At 37.6% G+C, this 22,506-nt stretch overlaps 2 protein-coding genes and 1 long non-coding RNA gene across 3 annotated transcripts in view; 2 read left to right on the top strand and 1 right to left on the bottom strand.

Moving 5' to 3' along the window:
• The window catches only part of Slc25a21 (solute carrier family 25 member 21), a 543,123-nt gene that overhangs the window by 25,959 nt on the left and 494,658 nt on the right, over positions 1-22,506 (top strand). The gene's annotated exons all lie outside the window — the stretch shown is intronic.
• On the top strand, positions 8,052-22,089 carry LOC122106528. The gene is made up of 3 exons (XR_006147193.1): positions 8,052-8,064; positions 15,279-15,358; positions 22,078-22,089. It is a non-coding gene; the product is annotated as an uncharacterized LOC122106528 (long non-coding RNA).
• On the bottom strand, positions 15,331-15,686 carry LOC122106527 (translation machinery-associated protein 7-like). Its single transcript, XM_042677901.1, has one exon. The coding sequence runs from the start codon at positions 15,682-15,684 to the stop codon at positions 15,490-15,492; it is 195 nt and encodes a 64-aa protein (XP_042533835.1). The 5' UTR covers positions 15,685-15,686; the 3' UTR covers positions 15,331-15,489.

The raw sequence follows: 22,506 nt of genomic DNA, 5'->3' as shown, positions 1-22,506 counted from the left end.
ACATCCAGTATTTCTTTCTGAGTATATGATTTTGAAAAGGATAGGTTGTTGGTTAGGTATATTATTATTTCACTTATTTACTACTGTTCATTTTACAGTTTTGTATATTTTACACTCATTTAATTCTATCAATATTTCAGTGAGAGGACAAGATCCTCACTTTGTAAGCTCAAAAAGGAAGGTCATTTATTAGTAGGCAGTTCTACAGAACCAGGAAGAAGAAAAATCTTGGGTTTTAGTTAGAGGTCCCTGTTCTATTCACTGAGTCATGCATTATCAAGTGTGTTCAAACTACATGTACATGTCAGATGTAATTCTATGTGACAGATGTCTAAAGTAGGTTATAGTTTTTGCATACAAGTGTTCTAAGTGCATTTTAAAGCTCATTGCTAGTATTGACCAAGTTAGGATACATGATTTGAAAACTACCATGTTACAAGCTAGAAATACTGCAATATAAGCAGGAAAAAGAAATGAATCTAGGTTATATTTTATGTCAGGCAGCTAGATATAAGATGAACCTGAACACTAATATCTCTCACAGCTGGATTCTCTGGTGAGTTCTGCTGCATTGGAGAATGTTATGCTGTTTTTCTAATAATGTATCATTTGATTATACTTTAGTTTCTTTCTTTCCATCTTTCAACTGTTAATATTCAATTTAATTTTGGTAGCAAATTTTTTAAGTAATTATACTACTTGATTTATTTTTAATGTTAATTTATCTCAGAATTGATTTGTTTTCTGAAAAATCTCTGTTACTGAATTTAAATGCTAGTATTTAGTAAACACATTAAGTTCTGCAATGAGGTACAGAATAAGCTTCATCTAAAAACTACATTTTGCTACCTTAATCTAAAAAATAAATTTTGCTACCTTTTGCTGATTAGAAAGTCATGGAATATACTTAGTGCCTTAATTGTCTTTTGTAATTAGCAATCTTTTTCTCTTAAGTATAAAGCAAAGGGTCATTAAATAAATTGAATTATTTTAGTTCTTGTTGAAGATTTATAGTTCTCCTAATGAAAAGAAAGCTCAGGAAGAATATTATTGTTCTTTCTGTCACTGTGTGGAAAATTTTATGTGTTGAAATATTTTTCTTGAATATTCTATAACTGAAAAACTTATGGATAAAAAATTAACATTTTCATTATGAGTAAAAATTTGTGAAAAGTTAAAATATACATATTGTTAAGGATCAAATAAATAAAGTATATCTTTTAGTCTTCTTTGAAACAAATTTAACTTAATGTCAATAAAGTTTAAATTAGTTCAGACTTTTCTTATTAGAATAAATGTTTCCTTTTAAAATGCATGATAATCATAATCAAGACAAAATTTGTCCTGTTATTTATTTTCAAAATGATTGTACATGTTTAGCAGACTTTTGATTTAAATCCCCAGTGATATATTGGAGACAGATGTTTAGATGACCTCATGTTTAAAGTAATGTTATATTTGGACACAAGATTAAATTTTCCTTAAAATCTTTCCTTATAAGCTAAACTATGTGGCAGTATACAAAAACTAATCAATGATTTGTAGTGGATTAATGTGATTTCTGTATTTTAGTAAAATTTTCTCTTTTATGGAATTCCACATAGCACAAAAAAGCTGATTATGAAACAGCTGTTTACAAATGAAAATATTGTTTTTGGCTCTCCAACTAAATGGGAAACAGATTTGAAAAGTTCCATGAATTTGAATGCAAATTTACCATATCATTTATACTGAATGAAAGAACATTGGTAAAAGACTGCATCATAGTTTATAAAAAATTCGGTTAAGGACTGTTTTGTAAACATTGCAAACAGGTTTTTTTTCTTTCTTAAGTCTATTTCTTCCTCATGAAAATATAATATACATGATGTAGATTGGACTATCCAATGATTTTACAGGGCTCATATATAATATTTAACATTTTACTGTAGAGGAATTAACAAATATAGGTATTAGGAATAATGTATGGACAATTAAATAAAGTAGACAAAATATAAAAGATGTTTAAAGACAATAAATGAATGTGATCAAGTGTGCTTAAGACAACTATTTAGGGGCTGGGAAGGTGGCTCAGTGGTAGAGCGCTTGCCTTGCATGCATGAGACCCTGAGTTCGATTCCTCAGCACCACATATGCAAAAAGAAAAAAAAAAGCCAGAAGTGGCGCTGTAGCTCAAGTGGTAGAGCGCTAGCCTTGAGCTGAAGAGCTGAAGGACAGCGCCCAGGCCCAGAGTTCAGGCCCCACGACTGGACCCCTCCCCCCCAAAAAAGACAACTATTTAAATATTAATATGCTGTCACTACAGTTATGGTGCTGCTGTAGTGAAAACAACATTGTTATGGAAGTTTTAATTAAAAATGTGTACAGTGGAAACCTTCACATCTCCCCCTAATTTTTAGTATTTATTACAAATTATTTTGGAAGTTAGCTTATGTAAAAAATAAGTGTTATGAATATTGTAAGATCTCTTTTGAACGTCCATGTACAACTTAAGGTAGCTCATGAGTTTAAATATCCAGACCTATTGCTTTTCTTTTCCTTTATGTCTTCTATTATTTTTTCCATGTTTCAGCTTTCTGAATACAGGATTATATTTCTTCATTAGTTCAAAATTCACTTGAGGAAATAAATGCATTTTGTGGGATAAGACATGCTTTTAGGTCTGTTGTCACCAACTAATGTCCCAGGTGCTTGCTTTAGAGAGAAGCAAGTGGAATATATGAAAACATATTAAGAAACAAGTTTGGGGATCAAATGAAAGAAAGATACCTGAAAGATTGCAAGTAACATAAATAAAAGCACATTAAAACAGAATACTAAAATTTTATTGGCATTTATGAATGTGTTCTAAGTAGATGATTCAATGATAACATACTTTTAAGCCATGTGCTAGTAGTTCATGACTGGATTGATAGCTCCTCAAGAGGCTGAGATGTAGGGATTGTGGTTCAAAGCAGAAGTAAACACTATGAGACTCTTATTTCAAATTAACTACTAAGAAGTTAAAATGGAGTTGTGGTTCAATGTAAGATAGCCAGTATAAAGCATAAATGCTTAGGGACAGCTCCCAGGCTTGAGTTCAAGCCTCAGGAGCAGCACAAAACAAAAAATCAAAGCCTGTTGCCAGTGGCTCAGGCCTGTAATCCTAGCTACACAGATGGCTGAGATATGATTGTGGTTGGAAGGAGTCTGAGCAGAAAAGTCTCCTTGAGAATCTTGTCTCCAAGAAACCACTAAAAACCTGGAAGAGGCGCTGTGGCTCAAGTGGTACAACGCTAGCCTTAAACAAAAAGAGGCCCTGGTACAGTGCCTAGTCCCTGAATTCAAGGCCCACAACTGACCAAAAAAGAAAAAAAAAAGCCACAGCGCCTCTAGCTTAGTGGTAGAGGCTTGCCTACCATGCATGAAGCCCTGGGTTCAATTCCTCAGTACCATATAAACAGAAAAGCCAGAAGTGGCACTGTAGCTCTGGTAGAGTGCTAGCCCTGAGCAAAAGAAAGCTCGAGGACAGTGCCCAGACCCTGAATTCAAGCCCCAGGACTGGCATACACACAAACACACACACACGCACACACACATACACACACACACGCACCCCAAAACAATACTTTTATATTTTTAGTATGTTTTTGGTACCAGTAGTTAATGAATGCCTATAAATTAGTTCATTGATACCAAACATGTTAAATGGTAGATTATACATTTAAAGGAAGAGTCAATGCCTGATGACTCTGTTGATACGTTTTTTTAAACCTGGAGACTAGTAGAATTAATTACCACCTCTTAGATGAGGCAACTTACATGGCTTATATCATACTGTTCACATACTTTTTGGCTTCCATCATACTAAGTGTAGTAACATGCAACTCAGCTGCCACAAATGAGGATGCATTTGAGAGCTATAGAAAGGTGTTTTCTTATTTACTTTACATTTCATCTTAATATAGTCATATATATATTTATATAATCAGCAATGAGATATTTCTTTAAGAAATAAACTGATGTTAGTGCTTCTAACAAGGAACTAAAATTGAGATTTTAGCATATTGAGTGAAATTAAATTTTGAAAAGAAATTGACATCAATCAAAAAATACCTTAGCACAAATATGTTAATACCAGTTTTTGTGTTGTTTAAAAACATGGTTATCCTAATTTTGCCAAATGTACAATGTCATTTAGCCATTATTCCAGACATACAGAATAGTTTCATTCCCCTAAAAAAATCACTTGGGATTATCTTTATTCCTTTCTCTATATCTCACTGTCCTCAAATATGCACATTTTTCACAGAATGTACTATATAGTAGGGATCTTAAAGTATGTAGCTTTTTCAGAGTGCCTTCTTTCACCAAACAATATGTATTTAAATTTAAATTTCCACCTCTTTTTTTTGAGGGGGGGCGGTGAGGGGTGATCATGGGGCTTGAACTGAGCCTGGGTGCTGTCCTCACCTTTTGTGTTCAAGGCTAGCACTCTTCCACTCTGTCAGAGTGTGTCTGCTTTTATGACTTCTCCATTCTACTCTACCTAAAGGAGTGTAAATCTATATATAAGAAATACAGGGGCTGGGAAGGTGGCTCAGTGGTAGAGCGCTTGCCTTGCATGCATGAGGCCCTGGGTTCGATTCCTCAGCACCACATAAGCAAAAAGAAAAAAGCTGGAAGTGGCGCTGTGGCTCAAGTGGTAGAGCGCTAGCCTTGAGCTGAAGAACTGAGGGACAGCGCCCAGGCCCAGAGTTTAGGCCCCATGACCGGACCCAAAAAAAAAAAAAAAAAGAAATATAACTGTTGGGCTGGGAATGAACTTAGTGGTAGAGTGCTTGCCTTGCATGCATGAAGCCCTGGGTTGGATTCCTCAGTACCACATAAATAGAAAAAGCTGGAAGTGGGGCTGGGAAGGTGGCTCAGTGGTAGAGCGCTTGCCTTGCATGCATGAGGCCCTGGGTTCGATTCCTCAGCATCACATAAGCAAAAAGATAAAAGCCGGAAGTGGCACTGTGGCTCAAGTGGTAGAGTGCTAGCCTTGAGCTGAAGAGCTGAGGGACAGCGCTCAGGCCCAGAGCTCAGGCCCCATGACCGGACCCAAAAAAAAAAGAAAAAGCTGGAAATGGTGCTATGGCTCAAGTGGTAGAATGCTAGCCTTGAGCAAAAGAAGCTCAAGGACAGTTCCCATGCTTTGAGTTCAAGCCCCAGGCCTAGGAAAAAAAATAAAAGAAAGAAAGAAAAGAAAAAGGGACTGGGAAGGTGGCTCAGTGGTAGAGTGCTTGCCTAGCATGTATGAGGCCCTGGGTTTGATTCTTCAGCACCACATAAGCAGAAAAAGCTGGAAGTGGCGCTTTGGCTCAAGTAGTAGGGCGCTAGCCTTGAGCTGAAGAGCTGAGGGACACTGCTCAGGCCCAGAGTTCAGGCCCCATGACCGACAAAAAAAAAGAAAAAAGAAAAAAAGAAAACAAATATAACTGCATTCCCGTGTTTATTGCAGCTCTGTTTACAATATCTAAATTGAAATGCTCAACAACAGATGAATGTATAAATAGACAACTTGGTATATATACACCATGGAATATTACACAGGCATAAAGAGAAATGAAATCATGTCATTGTCAGGAAAACTGTTGGAATTTGTTATCGTTCATGATGAGCAAAATAATCTATGCTCATAAAGCCAAATATTTCATGTTTCCACTCATTTATAGAGGCTAGATTTAAAGGATATAAATATACATAGACATTTTTACATATTTTATAATTATACATGTATACATACATAATGAAGAAAATGAAAGATAGGAGTGTAACAACAGTCTATGTTGAGGAAGGGTAGGCACCAGTGGGAGTGGGAAGAACAAAAGGAGATGTAGATACAGGTGAATATAAAAAGTATTTTATTTGCATATATGAGAATAGAACAATAAAATATATTGAAATTGTTTTAGAAGTGTGGAGGAGTATAAAGGAGAGTGATAAAGGGAGTAAGTTTAATTAGAATATATTGTATGCATATTTGGAAATGCCATAATGAATCCCTAATAAAATATGCTAATAATATAAATTATTAAATTAGCATCAGGTGAGGTATGCCTGTCATCTCAACTTGTAGGAGATGACAGAGATATGGAATTTTTAGGCTAGCCTGGGCTATGTAGTGAGACACTGTCACTCAAACTGCACTAAAATAAAATAATAAAAATAACTTTATTGAGTCAGATATAATGGTTTATTCTTATATTTTTAGGACTCAGGAAGCTGAGACAGGAGAATCATAAGTTCAAAATAAGCCTGGACTGCAATGAACTCAAAGTAGGCTGAGATTCATAATGAGACCCAGTCTCAAACCAAAAACAAATCAACAAATATATATATATATATATATATATATATATATATATATGTTGTTGTTGATACACACATACACATATCTCCTTTCATTCTCATGAAAGTAATTTATATGCTAGCATATCTTTTTTTTTGTCAGTTGTGAGGCTTGAACTCAGGGCCTTGGCACCGTCCCTGAACCTGTCTTTGCTCAAGGCTAGGACTCTACCACTTGAGCCACAGCACTACTTCTGGTTTTTGAGTGATTAATTGGAGATAAGAGTCTCAGGGGGACTTTTTCTACTCAGGCTGGCTTCAAACCCTGATCCTCAGATCTCAGCTTCTAAAGTAGATGTGAGCCACCAACACCCAACTATTAGCATATCTTAGTATGTAATGACCCTTAAATGGGGCGGTGTCATTCTTCCTAATAGAGGCATAGAATTCCATTGTGTATATATACCACATTTTCTTGATGCATTCATCTACTGAAGGGCATCTGGGTTGATTCCATATCTTAGCTATCGTTGGACAAATGGGATTGCATGCAGAGCTTCTGCATGGCAAAGGACATAGCTAACAAGACCAATAGAAAGCCCACGGATTGGGAGATATTCACTAGCCATACAATAGACAAAGGCCTAATATCTAAAATATACTTAGAACTCAAAAAATTAAATCCCCCAACAACAAATCCTCAAAGAAACAACCACCCAATTAATAAGAGGGCTAAAGTCTTAAAGAGAGACTTCTCTGAAGAGAAAATAAGAATAGCCAATAGACACATGAAAAAATGCTCAACTTCTCTAGCCATAATAGAACCTACATTTTCCAACGAATATTTTCTATGAAACTCTTTTCTATCTAATCATTAACTCAAGAGATGTTGAATCAGTACTCAAAACACAATAGCAAATCTGATAGGATTAGTGCTTTAGCATGTACATAGAAGCCGACTGGGAGTAGGAGACTACATGTATGACATCTTTAGGCATCTTTTGTAGGGCTAGTTTGGTGGAGACATATTGTTTCGATTTTTCTTTGCTGTGGAAGGGTTTTATTTGACCTTCCATTATGAAGGAGAGTATAGCTGGGTACAGTATTCTTGGTTGATAGTTGTTTGTCTTTAGGGCATGGCATACATCTTTCCAGGCTCTTCTTGATTTAATTGTCTCTGCTGAGAAATCTGAAGTTATTCTGATTGGTTTATCTTTATAGGTGATTGATCTTTTCCCCTGACAGCATTGAGGATCCTTTCCTTAGTCTCAATTGAACCTGTGTGGATTACAATGTGACAGTGGTATGTCCTATTCTGGTCTGGTTTACCTGGCATTCTAAAAGCTTCTTGTATCTGAATAGGCCTATCTTTTTGCATGTTTGGAAAGTTCTCTGCTAGGATTCTGCTAAATAAATTTCCTAGACCTTTAACTTCTGCCTCTAGGCCCTCCTCTACACCTATTAGCCTTAAATTTGGCCTTCTGATGGTGTCTTCTAAACGTTGAATAGATGTATCATATTTCTTGGATTTGTCTTGAATCCTTGTCTGTTCTTTCTCTATAATGTCTAGGCTGTCTTCAGTCCCAGAGATTTGATTTTCTGCATGGTCTAACCTACTGTCAAGACTTTCTACTTTGTTTTTTATTTTTATTTTCCTTCTAATTGGTCAGATTTGATGGCTTCAAATTCTTTGTTGGAGCTTTGTTTTAGATCTTGTATGGACTTCTTTACCTCCTTAATTTGGTTTTCAGTGTTCATTCTCAAATCCTTTAGTTGATAGGTTATAGTTTCATTGGACTCCCTTTCCTTCTGTCGGGATTCATTCAGCATTCCCTTTGTGGCCTCCATCGATTCCCCCAGCTTTCCGGCTGTAGATTCCATGAATACTTCTATTTATCTTTGTTTATTCTCAGCCATTCACCCAATTTTCTCTATTAATCTTTGGTTAGCCTCCTCATGCTCATGAAATTCCTGTACTAATATTTGGTTAGCCTCATCATGCTCATGGATTTTCCTATCACGCTCACACAGAGTCTTTTGCAGGCTTTCAATCTTTTCATTCAGCATGTTTATCAGTAGTGTTTGTAGAGTACTTTGGGAACTCTACTCTGGATTATTCGCTACTCTGTTGCCTGATTATCATTACGGAGAGTTGAGATACCTGGACTTGCCATTTTTATTGGGTTTCTCTGGATTGTTCTGCACATTTGGGTACGAAAGCAGAACCAACTTTGTGCTAGAATACTATTTTAAGGCTAGAATCAACCAGAGCTCTGTAGTTGCCCCGATTTTTTGATGCAGTCAAAATGAGTCCAGATACAATCTAGTCCAACAGATACAATCTTGTTCAGTAACAAACATCTAGGGATCAATGGACTAAGAAAATCAAGAAGACCAGAAATTAATAGGTTTAGGAAGAATTATGAGGAGAAAATAAGATTAGAGGAATATGGGGAGGGAAAGCAGGAGAGGGAATATAACCAAGACCTAAATTCAGAGAGAGGAAAAGAATAGAAGGAAAAGAGAAGAGAAATAAAGAAAAATGAAAAATTAAAAATTAAAAAAATTAAAAATGAGGGCTGGGAAGGAGGCTCAGTGGTAGAGTGCTTGCCTTGCATGCATGAGGCCCTGGGTTTGATTCCTCAGCACCAATTAAGCAGAAAAAGTCAGAAGTGGTGCTGTGGCTCAAGTGGTAGAGTGCTAGCCTTGAGCTGAAGAGCTGAGGGACGGTGCCCAGGCCCAGAGTTCAGGCCCCACAACCGCAAAAAAAAAAAAAAAAAATTAAAAATGAAACACTTAAAAATTATGTCAGTATAAAGAAATAATACTACAATTAAGGGAGTTAAAGCTGAGAGTTTGTGAAGTGAGTAATCAATATCTGAATTAAGTATGCACACAATGAAGGCTAGGGTCTAATAATTGAAGGTGAGTATAAATCTGGGGATGAACAGAACTAGCAATTACGTAAAGCAAAACAAACAAAAAAAACCCAAACCCCAAACCCAAAAAGGACCAAAAGGGAAAAGAGTAAAAAGAGAATTTAAAAAACAACCTAAAAAAATGATGCAAAAAATAGAAAACAATTTTTTAAAAAAGTAGGTAGAAAAAAGTTCTTTGATATTTTTTTTTTGCGGGGGGGGAGTGGGGGATCTTGTGTCTCCCCTGTGTCCATAACCAGTCTCTTGGTGGAATCTCTGGTTTGCTTGTGGTGTTTTATTTTCCTGTGCCTTGATTAGTTCCTTCCTTCCTTCCTTCCTTCCTTCCTCCCTTCTTCCCTGCCTCCCTCCCTCCCCCCCCCCCTCTCTCTTTCTTTCTTTCTTTTTTCATCAATCCTGGGCCTTGAACTCTGGGCCTGGGCGCTGTCCCTCAGCTCTTCAGCTCAAGGCAAACACTCTACCGCTTGAACCACAGCACTACTTCTGGCTTTCTAGTGTTTTATTGGAGATGAGTCTCACAGACTTTCCTGCCAGGGCTGGCTTTTCACCATGATCCTCTGCTGCCCGGCTTTGATTGGTTTCTTAAATCAGTTTGCTTGAGCAAGCAGAATGAAGCTCTGCTTTACCCAGGACTTTGTGATCCTCCTCCCAGGCTAGTTCAGTGGGAGGGTGATCTGCTTTGAGTATCACAAAAGAGGGAGATGGCTGTTTCCTCTAGCTTGGAGTTGGTGTGATGAGGCTAGGTTGTGGGTAGAATTGAGACCTGCCAGCAATCAGTAGCTTTTCCCTGAGAAGCTGGCTCCTGAGACACTCACACAGCCCCATCTGTAGCCATTCTGAGGATTTATTTTTACTGAGTTTCCAGTTATTTTTCTTCTATCCTCTGCCAGCTGGGTTTGCTGCCTGTGATACAGTGGGTTGGGATAGCTTCTGGCTCTGTTTACCCAGTGAAGAAAGTCACTCCTCCATAGAGGGAGCTCCCTCTGCGTGGAAAAGGCAACTTTTCCCTGGGGTGGAGCTTAGATTCACAGGTCAAATTCCTTTGGCCTGTTAAATGGTTCCTACTGTCTTCTTCCAAGGCCTGAGTTATGGGCTAGCTGCTCTGGCCAGGGTCTTTGTCAGTATCAAAGATGGAGTTCTCTAGTGGTGTGGGAGGGACTACCTTCCCACCACTGCTCTGTAAAAAGAAGTAAGGATGTCTTCTGTGGTACTCATGGCTTTCCCTTGGTTTCCGGGCTGTCCATGGTCTGAGACTATCTATAGTCAGCAGGATGAAGATTTCTGCTTGTGGGTTCTTGCTGGCGGTGAGTAGAGCCTGCTCGTATAAGGCTTCTGGTGCCTTTGTCTCAGGCTCTCTCTGTTGATATGGTGTTTGCAATAGCACTGGCGAGTGCTCAAATCTGTCTCCTTAACCAAGCTGCCTGAATTTTTCTGCTCTGGCCAAACTTTCTGTACTATGATGGCACACTTGGTGTGACTCTCTAGCCTTGGACTTTTCAATGGAACACTAAAACTGGTTTCTACACAAGAGCTTGTTTAGCCTCTAGCTTTTCCTCTGCCATCTTCCTCCTGATTCCCCTATTCTGTTTTGTGTATTCTTCATCTTAATTATGTCAGTTACGTCTAAAGTTCACACCTCTTTCCATTTTGACCACAATTATTTTGGTTTCACCTAGTTTTATGGCTAGATGACCTCATTATCTCCTCAGTTTCTTGGGTCACATTTCTCAGTTTGTAAAATGAAAAAATTGACTACATAGGGTCTTGGGTCTGCAGAAACCCACCAGTAATATGAGATCAAGAAGAGGTCAGCAATGATTTTTTTAAGGAAGTCAAAATTGTTTGAATATTGAAGAATGAGTTGGAGGACTTTCCTGAGTGAACAAGAATGTTCCAGGAAGATAAAGTAGCATTTGTAGTGTTTTGGAAACATGAAAGCTTAAATGTGTAGAAGGATAAGCTTAGTATGATACATGTCTACAATCTGAAGGACTGGAAGGGAGCAAGGAATGATGAGAGATAAAATTACAAAAGATGTGGATTGGGGAGGGTGAAATGGCTTCTTTTATGCTACCTTTTTGCATCCATTATATACACTATAGAGAACTATGAAATGTATTTACAAAGGAGAATGTATGGAATCTATTTAGGAAAATATGTTAGTGGTGATACTTAGGTCAAATTAGCATAAAGGGACTTGTGGAAAGATTGTAATTGTTATTCTAAGGTGGAACAGTGGCAGTATGAAGGAGAAAGGGCTGGATTTGAAAAACACTACCTTGAATTTGGTGTTAGATTGGATTTGGAAAATTGATGAGAAAGAATCTTATAGTTTAGATACCATTTGAATTCCATTTGTTGTTAGTCAATGTTATTATAACCTGAATTCAAAAGAGATTCCAAGACACTCAGTTAAAGGAGCTAGGAACTATATTTTAGCTGTGTGGGGACTGAATCCAATTATCAGGAAAGTAGGAGAATGGCTCCAAACTCAGGGTAGGATGGGTTTTTATAGGGGTAGGTTACATAAGCGGGCTATGCAAGGCTTTGTTATAGAAATAGCCCTAGCTCTCTTAGGACCTCCTCAAAATTGTATAGTATAAGGCAGTAAAGCCACTTAATTATAAATTTATCCTATCATTATTTTATGAGCTACTCCAAGGTTCCCTATAGGATGTGCCATCTTTTGATGCAGTAACTTAGTAACTGATTTTGTCACTTAAAAAAATTCATAACTATTAGAGAAACCAGAAAGGCACATTTAAAACCATGAAAAATACCAGCACAAGAGATGAAGAGCAAGGAGAAATTTCATAATCTGTTATTTAAGGCTTCCAACTTTTAGTTTTGTACTGTGCACCCATTTGTATTCTCTCAATTTTTCAGTGACTATAATTGTTAATAACAGAACCTGGCTTTGAATCCCAACTTCTCAATGCATTGACAGTTAATAATACCTAATTTTACTTCCTTATTGTTCAGTGATATTTTTTGTGGTGTTACTCTGAGGACTACATGAGTTAATAAAGTGTTTCTGCCACATAATGAGCATCATTCGATTATTTCTTTGTTTTTTCTCTTTTGTCAGTTGTGGGGCTTGAACTCTGGGCCTGGGCACTGTCTCTGAGCTCTTCAGCTCAAGGTGAGTACTCTACCACTTAAGCCACAGTGCCAATTCCGGTTTTCTGAGTGGTTTTTTTTTTTTTTTTTTTTTTTGGAGTCTCACAGGCTTTCTGCTTGGGCTGGCTTTGAACCGTGATCCTCAGATTTCAGCCTCCTGAGTAGCTAGGATTATAGGCGTGAGCCACCAGTGCTGGCTCATTCAATTATTTATATGTGTTGAAGTGAAAACATAATGTTATAAGTACAATGGCATGCTCCAAAGTACTAGCAATATAATCTTAATGTCTTCATTATTTTGGATAGAGAAGAAATATACATATATATATTTATATTCTTTAGTATTAGAACTCCCCTCCCTTCCTTCCTTCCTTCCTTCCTTCCTTCCTTCCTTCCTTCCTTCCTTCCTTCCTTCCTTCCTTCCTTCCTCTATTTCTCTCTCTCTCTCTTTTTTTTTTTGCCAGTCCTGGGGCTTGAACTCAGAACCTGGGCACTGTCCCTGAGCTTCTTTTGCTCAATGCTAGCATTTCAGCCACAACACTGCCTTTTCTCTTTATATGGTACTGAGGAATCCAACCCTGGGCTTCATGCATGTTAGGTAAGCACTCTACCACTAAGCCACATCACCAGCCTAAAGCTATTCTTATTATAAGAATATATTAATAGTGGTAGCATTTATAATAAGGAAAATATGACTCATCATCACTCCAGAAAATTGTAGAATTGAGTTAGCGATAGAAATAGCTACAATTAGCCGGGCGCCTGTGGCTCACCCCTGTAATCCTAGCTACACAGGAGGCTGAGATCTGAGGATCACGGTTCAAAGCCAGCCCAGGCAGGAAAGTTTGTGAGACTCTTATCTCTAATAAACCACTAGAAAAATGGAAGTGGCGCTGTGGCTCAAGCGGTAGAGCACTTGCCTTGAGTTGAAGAGCTCCGGGACAGCACCCAAACCCAGTGTTCAAGCTCCACAACTGACCAAAAAAAAAAAAGAAAAAAAGAAAAGAAAAGAAATAGTTAAAATTGAGCCAGAGCTGGTGGCTCACGCCTGTAATCCTAGGTAATCAGGAGGCTGAGATCATTGTGGTTTAAAGCCAGCCCTGGCAGGAAAGTCTATGAGTCTCTTATCTCCAATAAAACACCAGAAAACTGGAAGTGGCGCTGTGCTTAAGTGGTAGAGCCCTAGTCTTGAGCTGAAGAGCTGAGGGACCATGCCCAGGCCCAGAGGTCAAGCCCCACAACTGACAAAAAAAAAAAAAAAAAAGAAATATCTACAATTGGGATATATTATTCTGATCTCCTAAGCCTAAGCCTAAGTGGAGAATCTGAAGCAAATAGTTCCTTTGGGGCAGAAATTGCCTGAGACTTTGGGAATGTAGATCTAACATAATCATTCCACGTGATGATCTACTTCTGGACCAGGATGTTTATTCTTTATAAGAACTGGACATTTCTGGCCATTCTCATATTTTATTTTTTAATATTTTTCTCTTCACTTGAAGTAGCCTTGTGATTAGGTGAAACCTTAGTCCTAATCTCAGTAGTAGTTCTGATCCCAAGGATCAGATCACACCTTATTCTAGGGCTATCAGTGCTTCAAAAACCCTAAGGTGATTCTATCAATTGCCCTAAACTTCTGACCATTTCTTGAAGATTCTCTTTTACTAAGATAATGTAGATAACCATTCTCCATTTATTTGTAATCTTAATGGGAATGGTACTATTTTATACTTGATTCACAGCTTCTTGAAAAAGACCATAATCCATATTTATCTTACTACAGGGAAAAATACTCTCTTTCTGCAAAGGCCAGTGCAGATAGTGCTATCCACATATGAAGTGCTCCACCTTTGGCTACTGGCTTACAACTACTTTGACTGAACAAATAAACAAAAATAAAACATCTTGTTTAATATGCACCAATGAACTTGGACTAATGCCACACTCAAGTGTTCACAAAGGGACCTCATAAGAAGAAATGTTACTGCAATGTATATCTTATTCAATGACATCTCGTAGTATTATCTTGAGAGAATTCCTTTTCTTTCTTTTCTTTGTTTCTTTGTTTCTTTGTTCCTTCCTTCCTTCCTTCCTTCCTTTCTTTCTTTCTTTCTTTCTTTCTTTCTTTCTTTCTTTCTTTCTTTCTTTCTTTCTTTCTTTCTTTCTTTCTTTCTTTCTCTCCCTCTCTTTATTTTCTTTCCTTCCCTCCCTCCCTTCCTCCCTTCCTTCCTTCCTTCCTTCCTTCCTTCCTTCCTTCCTTCCTTCCTTCCTTCCTTCCTTCCTTCCTTCCTTCCTTCCTTCTTTCTTTTTTGTCCTGGGGCTTGAACTCAGAGCCTGAGCTTTTTTTGCTCAAGACCAGCACTCTACTGCTTGAGCCACAGAGCCACTTCCAGCTTTTTCTGTTAACCTAGTACTGAGGAATGGAACCCAGGGCTTAATACATGCTAGGTAAGCACTCTACCACTAAGCCACATTCCCAGTCTCTCCTTTCCTTTTCCTCACTTCTTTCATATGACCTACAAAGATTCTGAGGTTATTCTTTACAACTATAACTCTCATTTGAGCTAGAGGAATATTTAACCTTTACATTTGCAAAATTTTTAGTATGGCATGCATATATACATATTTTCTCTTATGGATATAAACATGCATGTAGGCACATACAAGACCATATGTGTAGTATCTCTATATCTACAGAGATAGATCATAGCTGCAGAGATTTCTAAATTATTAAAGGTGTACAGTTTACAACCTTGTATAGCCATCACTCCAGTCAAGAAACAGTATTATTCCACAAATCTAGAAGATTGGCTTGTTTCTTCCTCTTATTTTTACCTTTTCCCTTCCAAAAGCAAGACATTTAACTCTAGGTTTTTTTTTTTTGGAACCTAGGCTGGGTTTACTTGAAAGTTACAGCTGAGGTAGCAATGGCTGACACAATGGCTGACAAACTAGAGACTGAGCCACTGTAGTATTTTTTTTTAAAGGTTGTTCTTAATGTTCAGAGTTCTAGACAAAACTTCATTCTACCTATAGGTGGCAGAAATGTTACAACAGGAAATCCAGATGTTGAATGGGAATGGAATCAAGGGTCACCATCATCTCAGGGACAAGGAACAGCTTACTTTTTGCCAGATTTCTTAATTCCACCTGTGGTGAGGGGTCTCTTCCCCTCAGCCTTCGCTTTCAGTTCCTCGAGTTTCTTCTGCTTCTCTTTCTGTTTCTGCTTAAAGGCCTTGTCTTCCTCATCCATCTCCTTGGCCTGCTTCTTGGGCTGCTTCAGGGGCTTCTTCTTGCCACCTTCGAGGCCAGACATGATGCATGAAGTATGTCTCTCTCTCTCTCTCTCTCTCTCTCTCTATATATATATATATATATATATATATATGGGTGGGTTTTTTTTTTTGCCCATTAAAAGAACCTTTTACAGTTTGTCCAAAGCCAGAAACCTTTTCTATGGTTATTTTCCCCATCTGTTTAGAATTCTCATCCACATTGCATTGATGCCTCATCTAATCAAATAAGAGAATGTCTCAAGAAATGTGCTCCATAAACTACTTAATTTTCTGAAATACTCATTGCCAGGAACTTAATGAGAAGCCATTAAAACCTTTATTGGTTACAAGTTCCTCTCAGGAATCTATTTCTCAGAGTTCTAAGTGCATGCATGCTGCTGTAGATACTTTTTTTTTTTTTTTTTTGTGGGGCCTGAACTCTGAGTCCAGGTGCTGTCCTTCAGCTCTTCAGCTCAAGACTAACGCTCTACCACTTGAGCCACAGTGCCACTTCTGGCTTTTTCTGCTTATGTGGTGCTGAGGAATCGAACCCTGGGCCTCAGTGCATGCAAGGCAAGCACTCTACCACTGAGCTACCTTCCCAGCCCCTGCTGTAGATTTTAAAAAATAATTATCTTTTTCTTTTCTTTATCTTCCTCCCTCCCCCTCCTCCCCCTCCTCCCCCTCCTCCCCCTCCTCCTCCCCCCTCCTCCCCCTCCTCCTCCTCCTTCTTCTTTTGCTGAACTTGGGGCTTGAAGTCCAGACTTGGATGCTGTCCCTGAGCCTCTTTGTGCTTAAAGGCTAGCACTCTACCATTTGAGCCACACAGACTTTCTTGCCCGGGCTGGCTTTGGCCACAATCCTCAAATCTCAGCCTCTTGAGTAGCTAGATTTACAAGTGTGAGCTACTGGTGCCTGGCTAATATTTTTCTTTTATTATCATTTAGGTCAGAGTTCTTGACATGTATGTAATATACTTTATATCACCAGGTTCTGAACTCATGGCCTTACATTGACATTCAGGTTGAGGGCTATAGACAGCTTGTGGAATTTTGACTGGCTGCCTTCTTAATGTTTTGTTTTTCTTTTTTTTGGGGGGGTCTGGTCCTGGGGCCTGAACTCTGGGCCTGGGCTCTGTCTCTCAGCTCTTCAGCTCAAGGCTAGCGCTCTACCACTTGAGCCACAGCGCCACTTCCGGCTTTTTTCTTTTTGCTTATGTGGTGCTGAGGAATCGAACCCAGGGCCTCATGCGTGCAAGGCAAGCGCTCTACCACTGAGCCACCTTCCCAGCCCAATGTTTTGTTTTTCTAATCACTGTTATTTAAGAATTATTTAACACAGTGTTCTGTCTTAACGAAAGTTTATGACTTGTGATCATTCACAAGTTTCCTCTATCCAGCGTCAATTCTATCACCTTGAGAACTTACTATAGTTGTTTATGTAACTGCTGTGTGAGATATGCATCATATTCACTTAAGAACAATCCTAAAAAGAACATTGGTTAAACCAGTCATTGCTGAAGCTGAGCATCATCATGTTTTCCATTTTCTCACCCTAACTATTTTCTAATCCAGATGAGAGAAAATACACATCAACTTGGGAACAAAAAGGTCACAATAGCATCATCTCCAAACTGGATGCTGAAATGCTACTATGCATAATAAAGCATCAATTCCCTTTCTCTAGTTGTAAATCCAACAAAGTAACATTTGTGAGACTGAAGTATAGCTGTCAGTTTTTGAGAGTTATGAAGTCACTCTTGCACAAGAAGTAGGAAGTTTCTTTAAATAGGAAGCTGTGATTCTGAATGTCTTATTCTTCTAAACCAGCACTTCCCAGTAGTTTTTTCTGCATTCACAACAATGTCTTGTATTTGTACTGTGCAATACAATAGTTATTAAACAAGGAGGCTGTTGAAAAATTGAAATGTGGCCAGTGGAATTCAGGATATAAAAATATAATGTTAGCGGTTGGGAAGGTGGCTTAGTGGTAGAGTGCTTACATTGCATGCATGAGGCCCAGGGTTCGATTCCTCAGCACCATAGAAGCAGAAAGAAGCTGGAAGTGGCACTGTGGTTCAAGTGGTAGAGAGCTGGCCTTGATCTGAAGAGCTTGAGGGACAATGCCCCGGCCCAGATTTCAGGCTCATGACCGACCAAAAAAAAAAAAGTAATTTATTTAACTTTTTAATTTTTTTTTTTTTGCCACTCCTGGGGCTTAAACTCAGGGCCTGGGCACTGTCCCTGAGCTATTTTTGCTTAAGGCTGGCACTCTACCACTTGAGCTACAGCACCACGTCTGGTCTTTTATGTTTATGTGGTGTTGAGGAATCAAACCCAGGGCTTCATGCATGCTAGGCAAGCACTCTATCACTAAGCCACATTCCCAGCCCTTATATAATTTTAATAAACATAAGTAGCCTCAGGTGGTGGCTGCTATGTTGGGCAGCACCATTTTAGACTGTGACTTTATTCTAGCCAAGAAATAATCCTTAATATGAAGAATGATGGACTAAACTGACTTGGATATTTACTTTGGAGTCAGGAAATATTTATAGGAAATTAATATTGTTCAGTGAATCTCATACTTCACTTTCACAGATAAATTTTTCTAAATAAAGTATTCTTTAACCTAAGACAGAGAAATAGTTTATGTCATAGGAGACTAGGACAAAATCAATTTGTGGCAGGACTATTGTCTCTGAATGTATTAATGAAGAATTAGTTCTGTGCCCCTTTCTTAGCAATTTTTCAGAAATTTTTGGCTTCAAAACATTATTAACATATTTGGTAATAATGTTACTTACACATATTATAAAATATTAAACATGTATGTTCATATAATACAGGTATGTATATTATATAAACATATAAATAATATTGCTTAAATGTATTATTTAACCATATTATGTAACATATTTGTTACAACTTTGTGGAGTGGGCATTTTAAAATGATAAACGCTTATTTAAGTTAAAAGTAGGGAGGTAAAAATACATATCTGTTTTTGTAGAGATGGATATATTTAGTGTGCAATAAACAAGGAAACTATCTTCTTATTGTCTAAATATAGATTATACAAACTCTTGTAAGTTTATTTGTTGAATTTTTAGGTCTCTTAAAATCACATTCTCATTACTTTTTGTCTGATAGCAAAATATTTTTCTTCCCTTAGTCCTTATGTTTTTAATAGTCTTTCTCCTTATAAGAGCTGGATATGACTTTTACTGTCAATGTATTCCATCCATACCAAACGAATTCCACCATCATCTAAAACTGGAATAAAAAATTATCTTGGCTGAAGTCTACTTCTGGCTTCTGGAGTAGTTTCTAGTTTTGAGGTTTTCATGGTTCTGTTTGTACTATTTAAGAAAAATGACTGAATATGGCAGTCCACCAGAGAATGTTCTTTATGTTCTGGAAGTTTTATTGTGAATCTGACCAAGGAAGGTCCTGTATTTTAGGTTTATATAAATAAAGAAGAACACATTGAGACTTACTCTGAGTCTGCTTGCTTGTATGGTTAGTAATTATCTGGATTTTCACTCGGGCTTCCCTATTGATGAAAAAATAAGCACTACAGGTCAAAGACAAAGATTTTGATGCAGAAAAGGTGTTAATTGAGAAGGACCTGGAAAGACATTTAGAATATTAAGTTGAAGTCAAAAACTTTTTAGTCAAATAGTTCACATAAGTATTCATCTGTTCTCTGTAGTGGCAACTAAGGAGTGGAAATTTGTGATGTTTTGAGTGAGACTTCACTGGGGTAGAATCCTGATTCTGCCACAATGGTGCTGTATGACTTGGAGCCTCAGTTTCCTTGTTTTTAAGCCAAATTCAGAAGGACAAGGGGCACATTCTTTCTCATATGTTACCATAAGACCTAAAATGTGAACATACATGAAAATACACACAAAATCATAAGTATGTATGTGTATGTGTATACATACATATGATCTAACTGACTGAAGTAGGCATATGCAGGAGTGAGATCCCAAGGTGTAACTCTTTTGAACAATTAACAGGCAGATTAACAAAAAGAAGCTTTAAAACATGTCTATTGGGAGGTGAGGGTGCTAGTGAAGGGGAAGACAAATGTGGGCAAATATGATTATATACTGTGTATATACATGAAAGTGGAACAAGAAAGCTTGATGAGGCTGTTGTGGGAAGGGGGAGAATGATAAAGTGACTTTGGTTGAAATGATTGTATATATTAATGAAGATGTTCAAATAAATTCCCTTTGTATATTGTTTGGGGATCATTTAAAAATACCCCCTTCACAATGTTAATAGGATAACATTTTTGACATGTAGTGAACCTAGTTGTCAATATGTGGTAGATATTAGTATTTATCTTACCTAAGCTAGTACTATATAATAGGTTTCATCTTTCACATTCTCTTGGATATTTTTTCTTTTTCTTTTACTGCCATAAACCTTAGTGTTTTCAGAAGCATGTTAGAGATAGGCAAACAATATCCCCATAATAATAGTGTTATAGAAACACATGTTTTTATAGTTTACAGAGTTTTTGTTAATATTAACTAAGATCAGTTCTGTGGTCCTATTTTGACAGGCCTGTAGCAAATATGTAGTTCATTAACTTTAAACAAAATCTTTTGCTGAAAACTCTGAAAAATGAATACCATGCCTTTAATCTTGGCTACTTAATTTAGGCTGAGGTCTGGATGATCATAGTTTGAAGCCAATCTGAGCAGCAGCAAAGTTCTCTAGACCTTATCTCCAAAATAGCCATGCTAAAAATAAGGCTGGAGGCATAGTTCAAGTGGTAGTACCAGTTGAACAAACAAGTTAAGCAAAGTAGGACCATAGAACCAACAGAATAAAATAAAATACTTGACGGTCTCATGTTTTATATGTAAGGGAGAATAAATAATCCCTGTAAGTTTTTTTCTTTTCTTTTTCTTTTCCTTTTTTATTTTATGTTATTTATTTATTTGCCAGTCCTGGTGCTTAAACTCAGAGCCTGATCACTCTCTGAGCTTCTTTTGCTCAAGGTTAGCACTCTATCATTGAGCCACAGCGCCACCTCCAGCTTTTTTTTTGTTTGTTTGTTTATGTGGTACTGAGAAAAGGAACCCAGGGATTCATGCATACTAAGCAAGCACTCTAGCAGTAAGCCACATTCCCAGCCCCTCTGTAACTGTCTTGAGAAGCGAGTGCTTTGAATGTCTATCTGTGCCTTGTTTTTAGCAGACTCTTTGTAAATGCTTGTTAAATTGAATTAGACTGCCATTCATGTAAATTTTGTGCTTAATTGAACACAGTGTATTTTGTTCATGGTTGCTTGCATTTGTTGTATATTTTTTGCCAAAAATATAAAATTATATATCTACACATTTTCCTCATTATGCATTATTTTCAGTGTCTCAAAACTTGTAATATATTGCTAGGTGCTTGTAATAATCCTAGCTACTCAGGAGGTTGAGATATGAGGATTGCTGTTTGAAGCTAGCCTGGGCAGGAAAGTCTATAAGACTCTTAGCGCCAAGTAACCCCAAAAAGCCAATGGAGCTGTATGTCAAATGATAGAGCGCTAGGTTTGAGCAAAAAAAATCTCAGGGACAATGCCCACTCCCTAAATTCAAGCCCCAGGACTGGTGCTCACAAGCGCGCACGTGCGCATGCGCACACACACACACACACACACACACACACACACACACACACACACACACACACACACACACACACACACACACACACACACACCCCACACACGGGAAAAAACGAAAAAAAAGCAACCTATAATATAGGCTTGACACTGTGTCTGGCTTGTACATAACACTCCTATCTATTTGGAAGGCCACATTGGGAGGATGGTAGGCTAAGGCCAACTTAGGAAAAATGTTTGAGAGACCCTTACCTCAACCTATAAAAGCTATATTTGGTGGTATACCCTTCTCATCACAGCAACTTAGAAAGCATAAATAGAATGACAGTAGTCCAGATGGGGCCAGAAATAAATGTGAGACTCTACTTAATGAAAACTAAAATGGAGCAAAGGGCTAGTAGCATGTTTCAAGTGGTAGAGTGCCTGCCTAGCAAACTCAGGCCTCGAGTTCAACCCTAGTAGTGGCAAAAACAAAAATAGAAAGTTGCAGTGGGTAATCTGATATAATAAGGAGATAAATTATAAATAATGTATGTATAATTAAATAAATTACACAAAAGAATTTGCTCCATTAATTTGGGTATATGACGTTAGGGGCATTGAAGTTGATTAAATTCCATTTCAGTGACTCTGGTAAAGCACCAGTGTTGTCATGTTCTGAGTAATGATTTTGTGGTTTGTTGCTGATCCAATGTCAGTGAACTGTTAGTTCTATGATAGTCGGCATAGCCAACATTTATTGCAATCCTTGATAATGACAATGCTGTTTAATTCCTAGTTGTGGTATACACATTGCAAGTGTGTAAAGAGACAAACCACCAACCAGGCCATAGTTGAACAACATCCTGAATAATGATTAAAATGAAAAGAGCACAGTATTTTTTAACTTAAGTTTTATATGATAAAAATAAATGTGATAAAAGATTTGAGGACTACTTGTTTATGTATTATCCATATCTTTGAAAATTATTATATCATTCAATGTTCAGTGGAAATAAGTGGAAAACATATGTGTTCCTAATTTATATGAGAAAGAAAATTCTTTTTATTGTTGTGCTGGGTATTGAACCTAGGGTTTTTATATATACTAGCTCTCACTTGAGCTATATATACCCAGTTCTCTGGTTTAGTTTTAGAGACAGGTCTTACCACTAGCTTTGCCCAGCATGCTCAGAACTAGTGATCCTCCTTTATCTGTCTCCTGAGTATCTGGAATTGAGAAAAGGAA

This window comes from Dipodomys spectabilis, unplaced genomic scaffold (assembly GCF_019054845.1).
Source record: "Dipodomys spectabilis isolate Male_0828 unplaced genomic scaffold, ASM1905484v1 ptg000042l, whole genome shotgun sequence".
Classification (NCBI taxonomy): Eukaryota; Metazoa; Chordata; class Mammalia; order Rodentia; family Heteromyidae; genus Dipodomys; species Dipodomys spectabilis.
The sequence above is the reverse complement of the archived record's forward strand: the minus strand, read 5'-3'. Positions and strand labels throughout refer to the sequence as shown.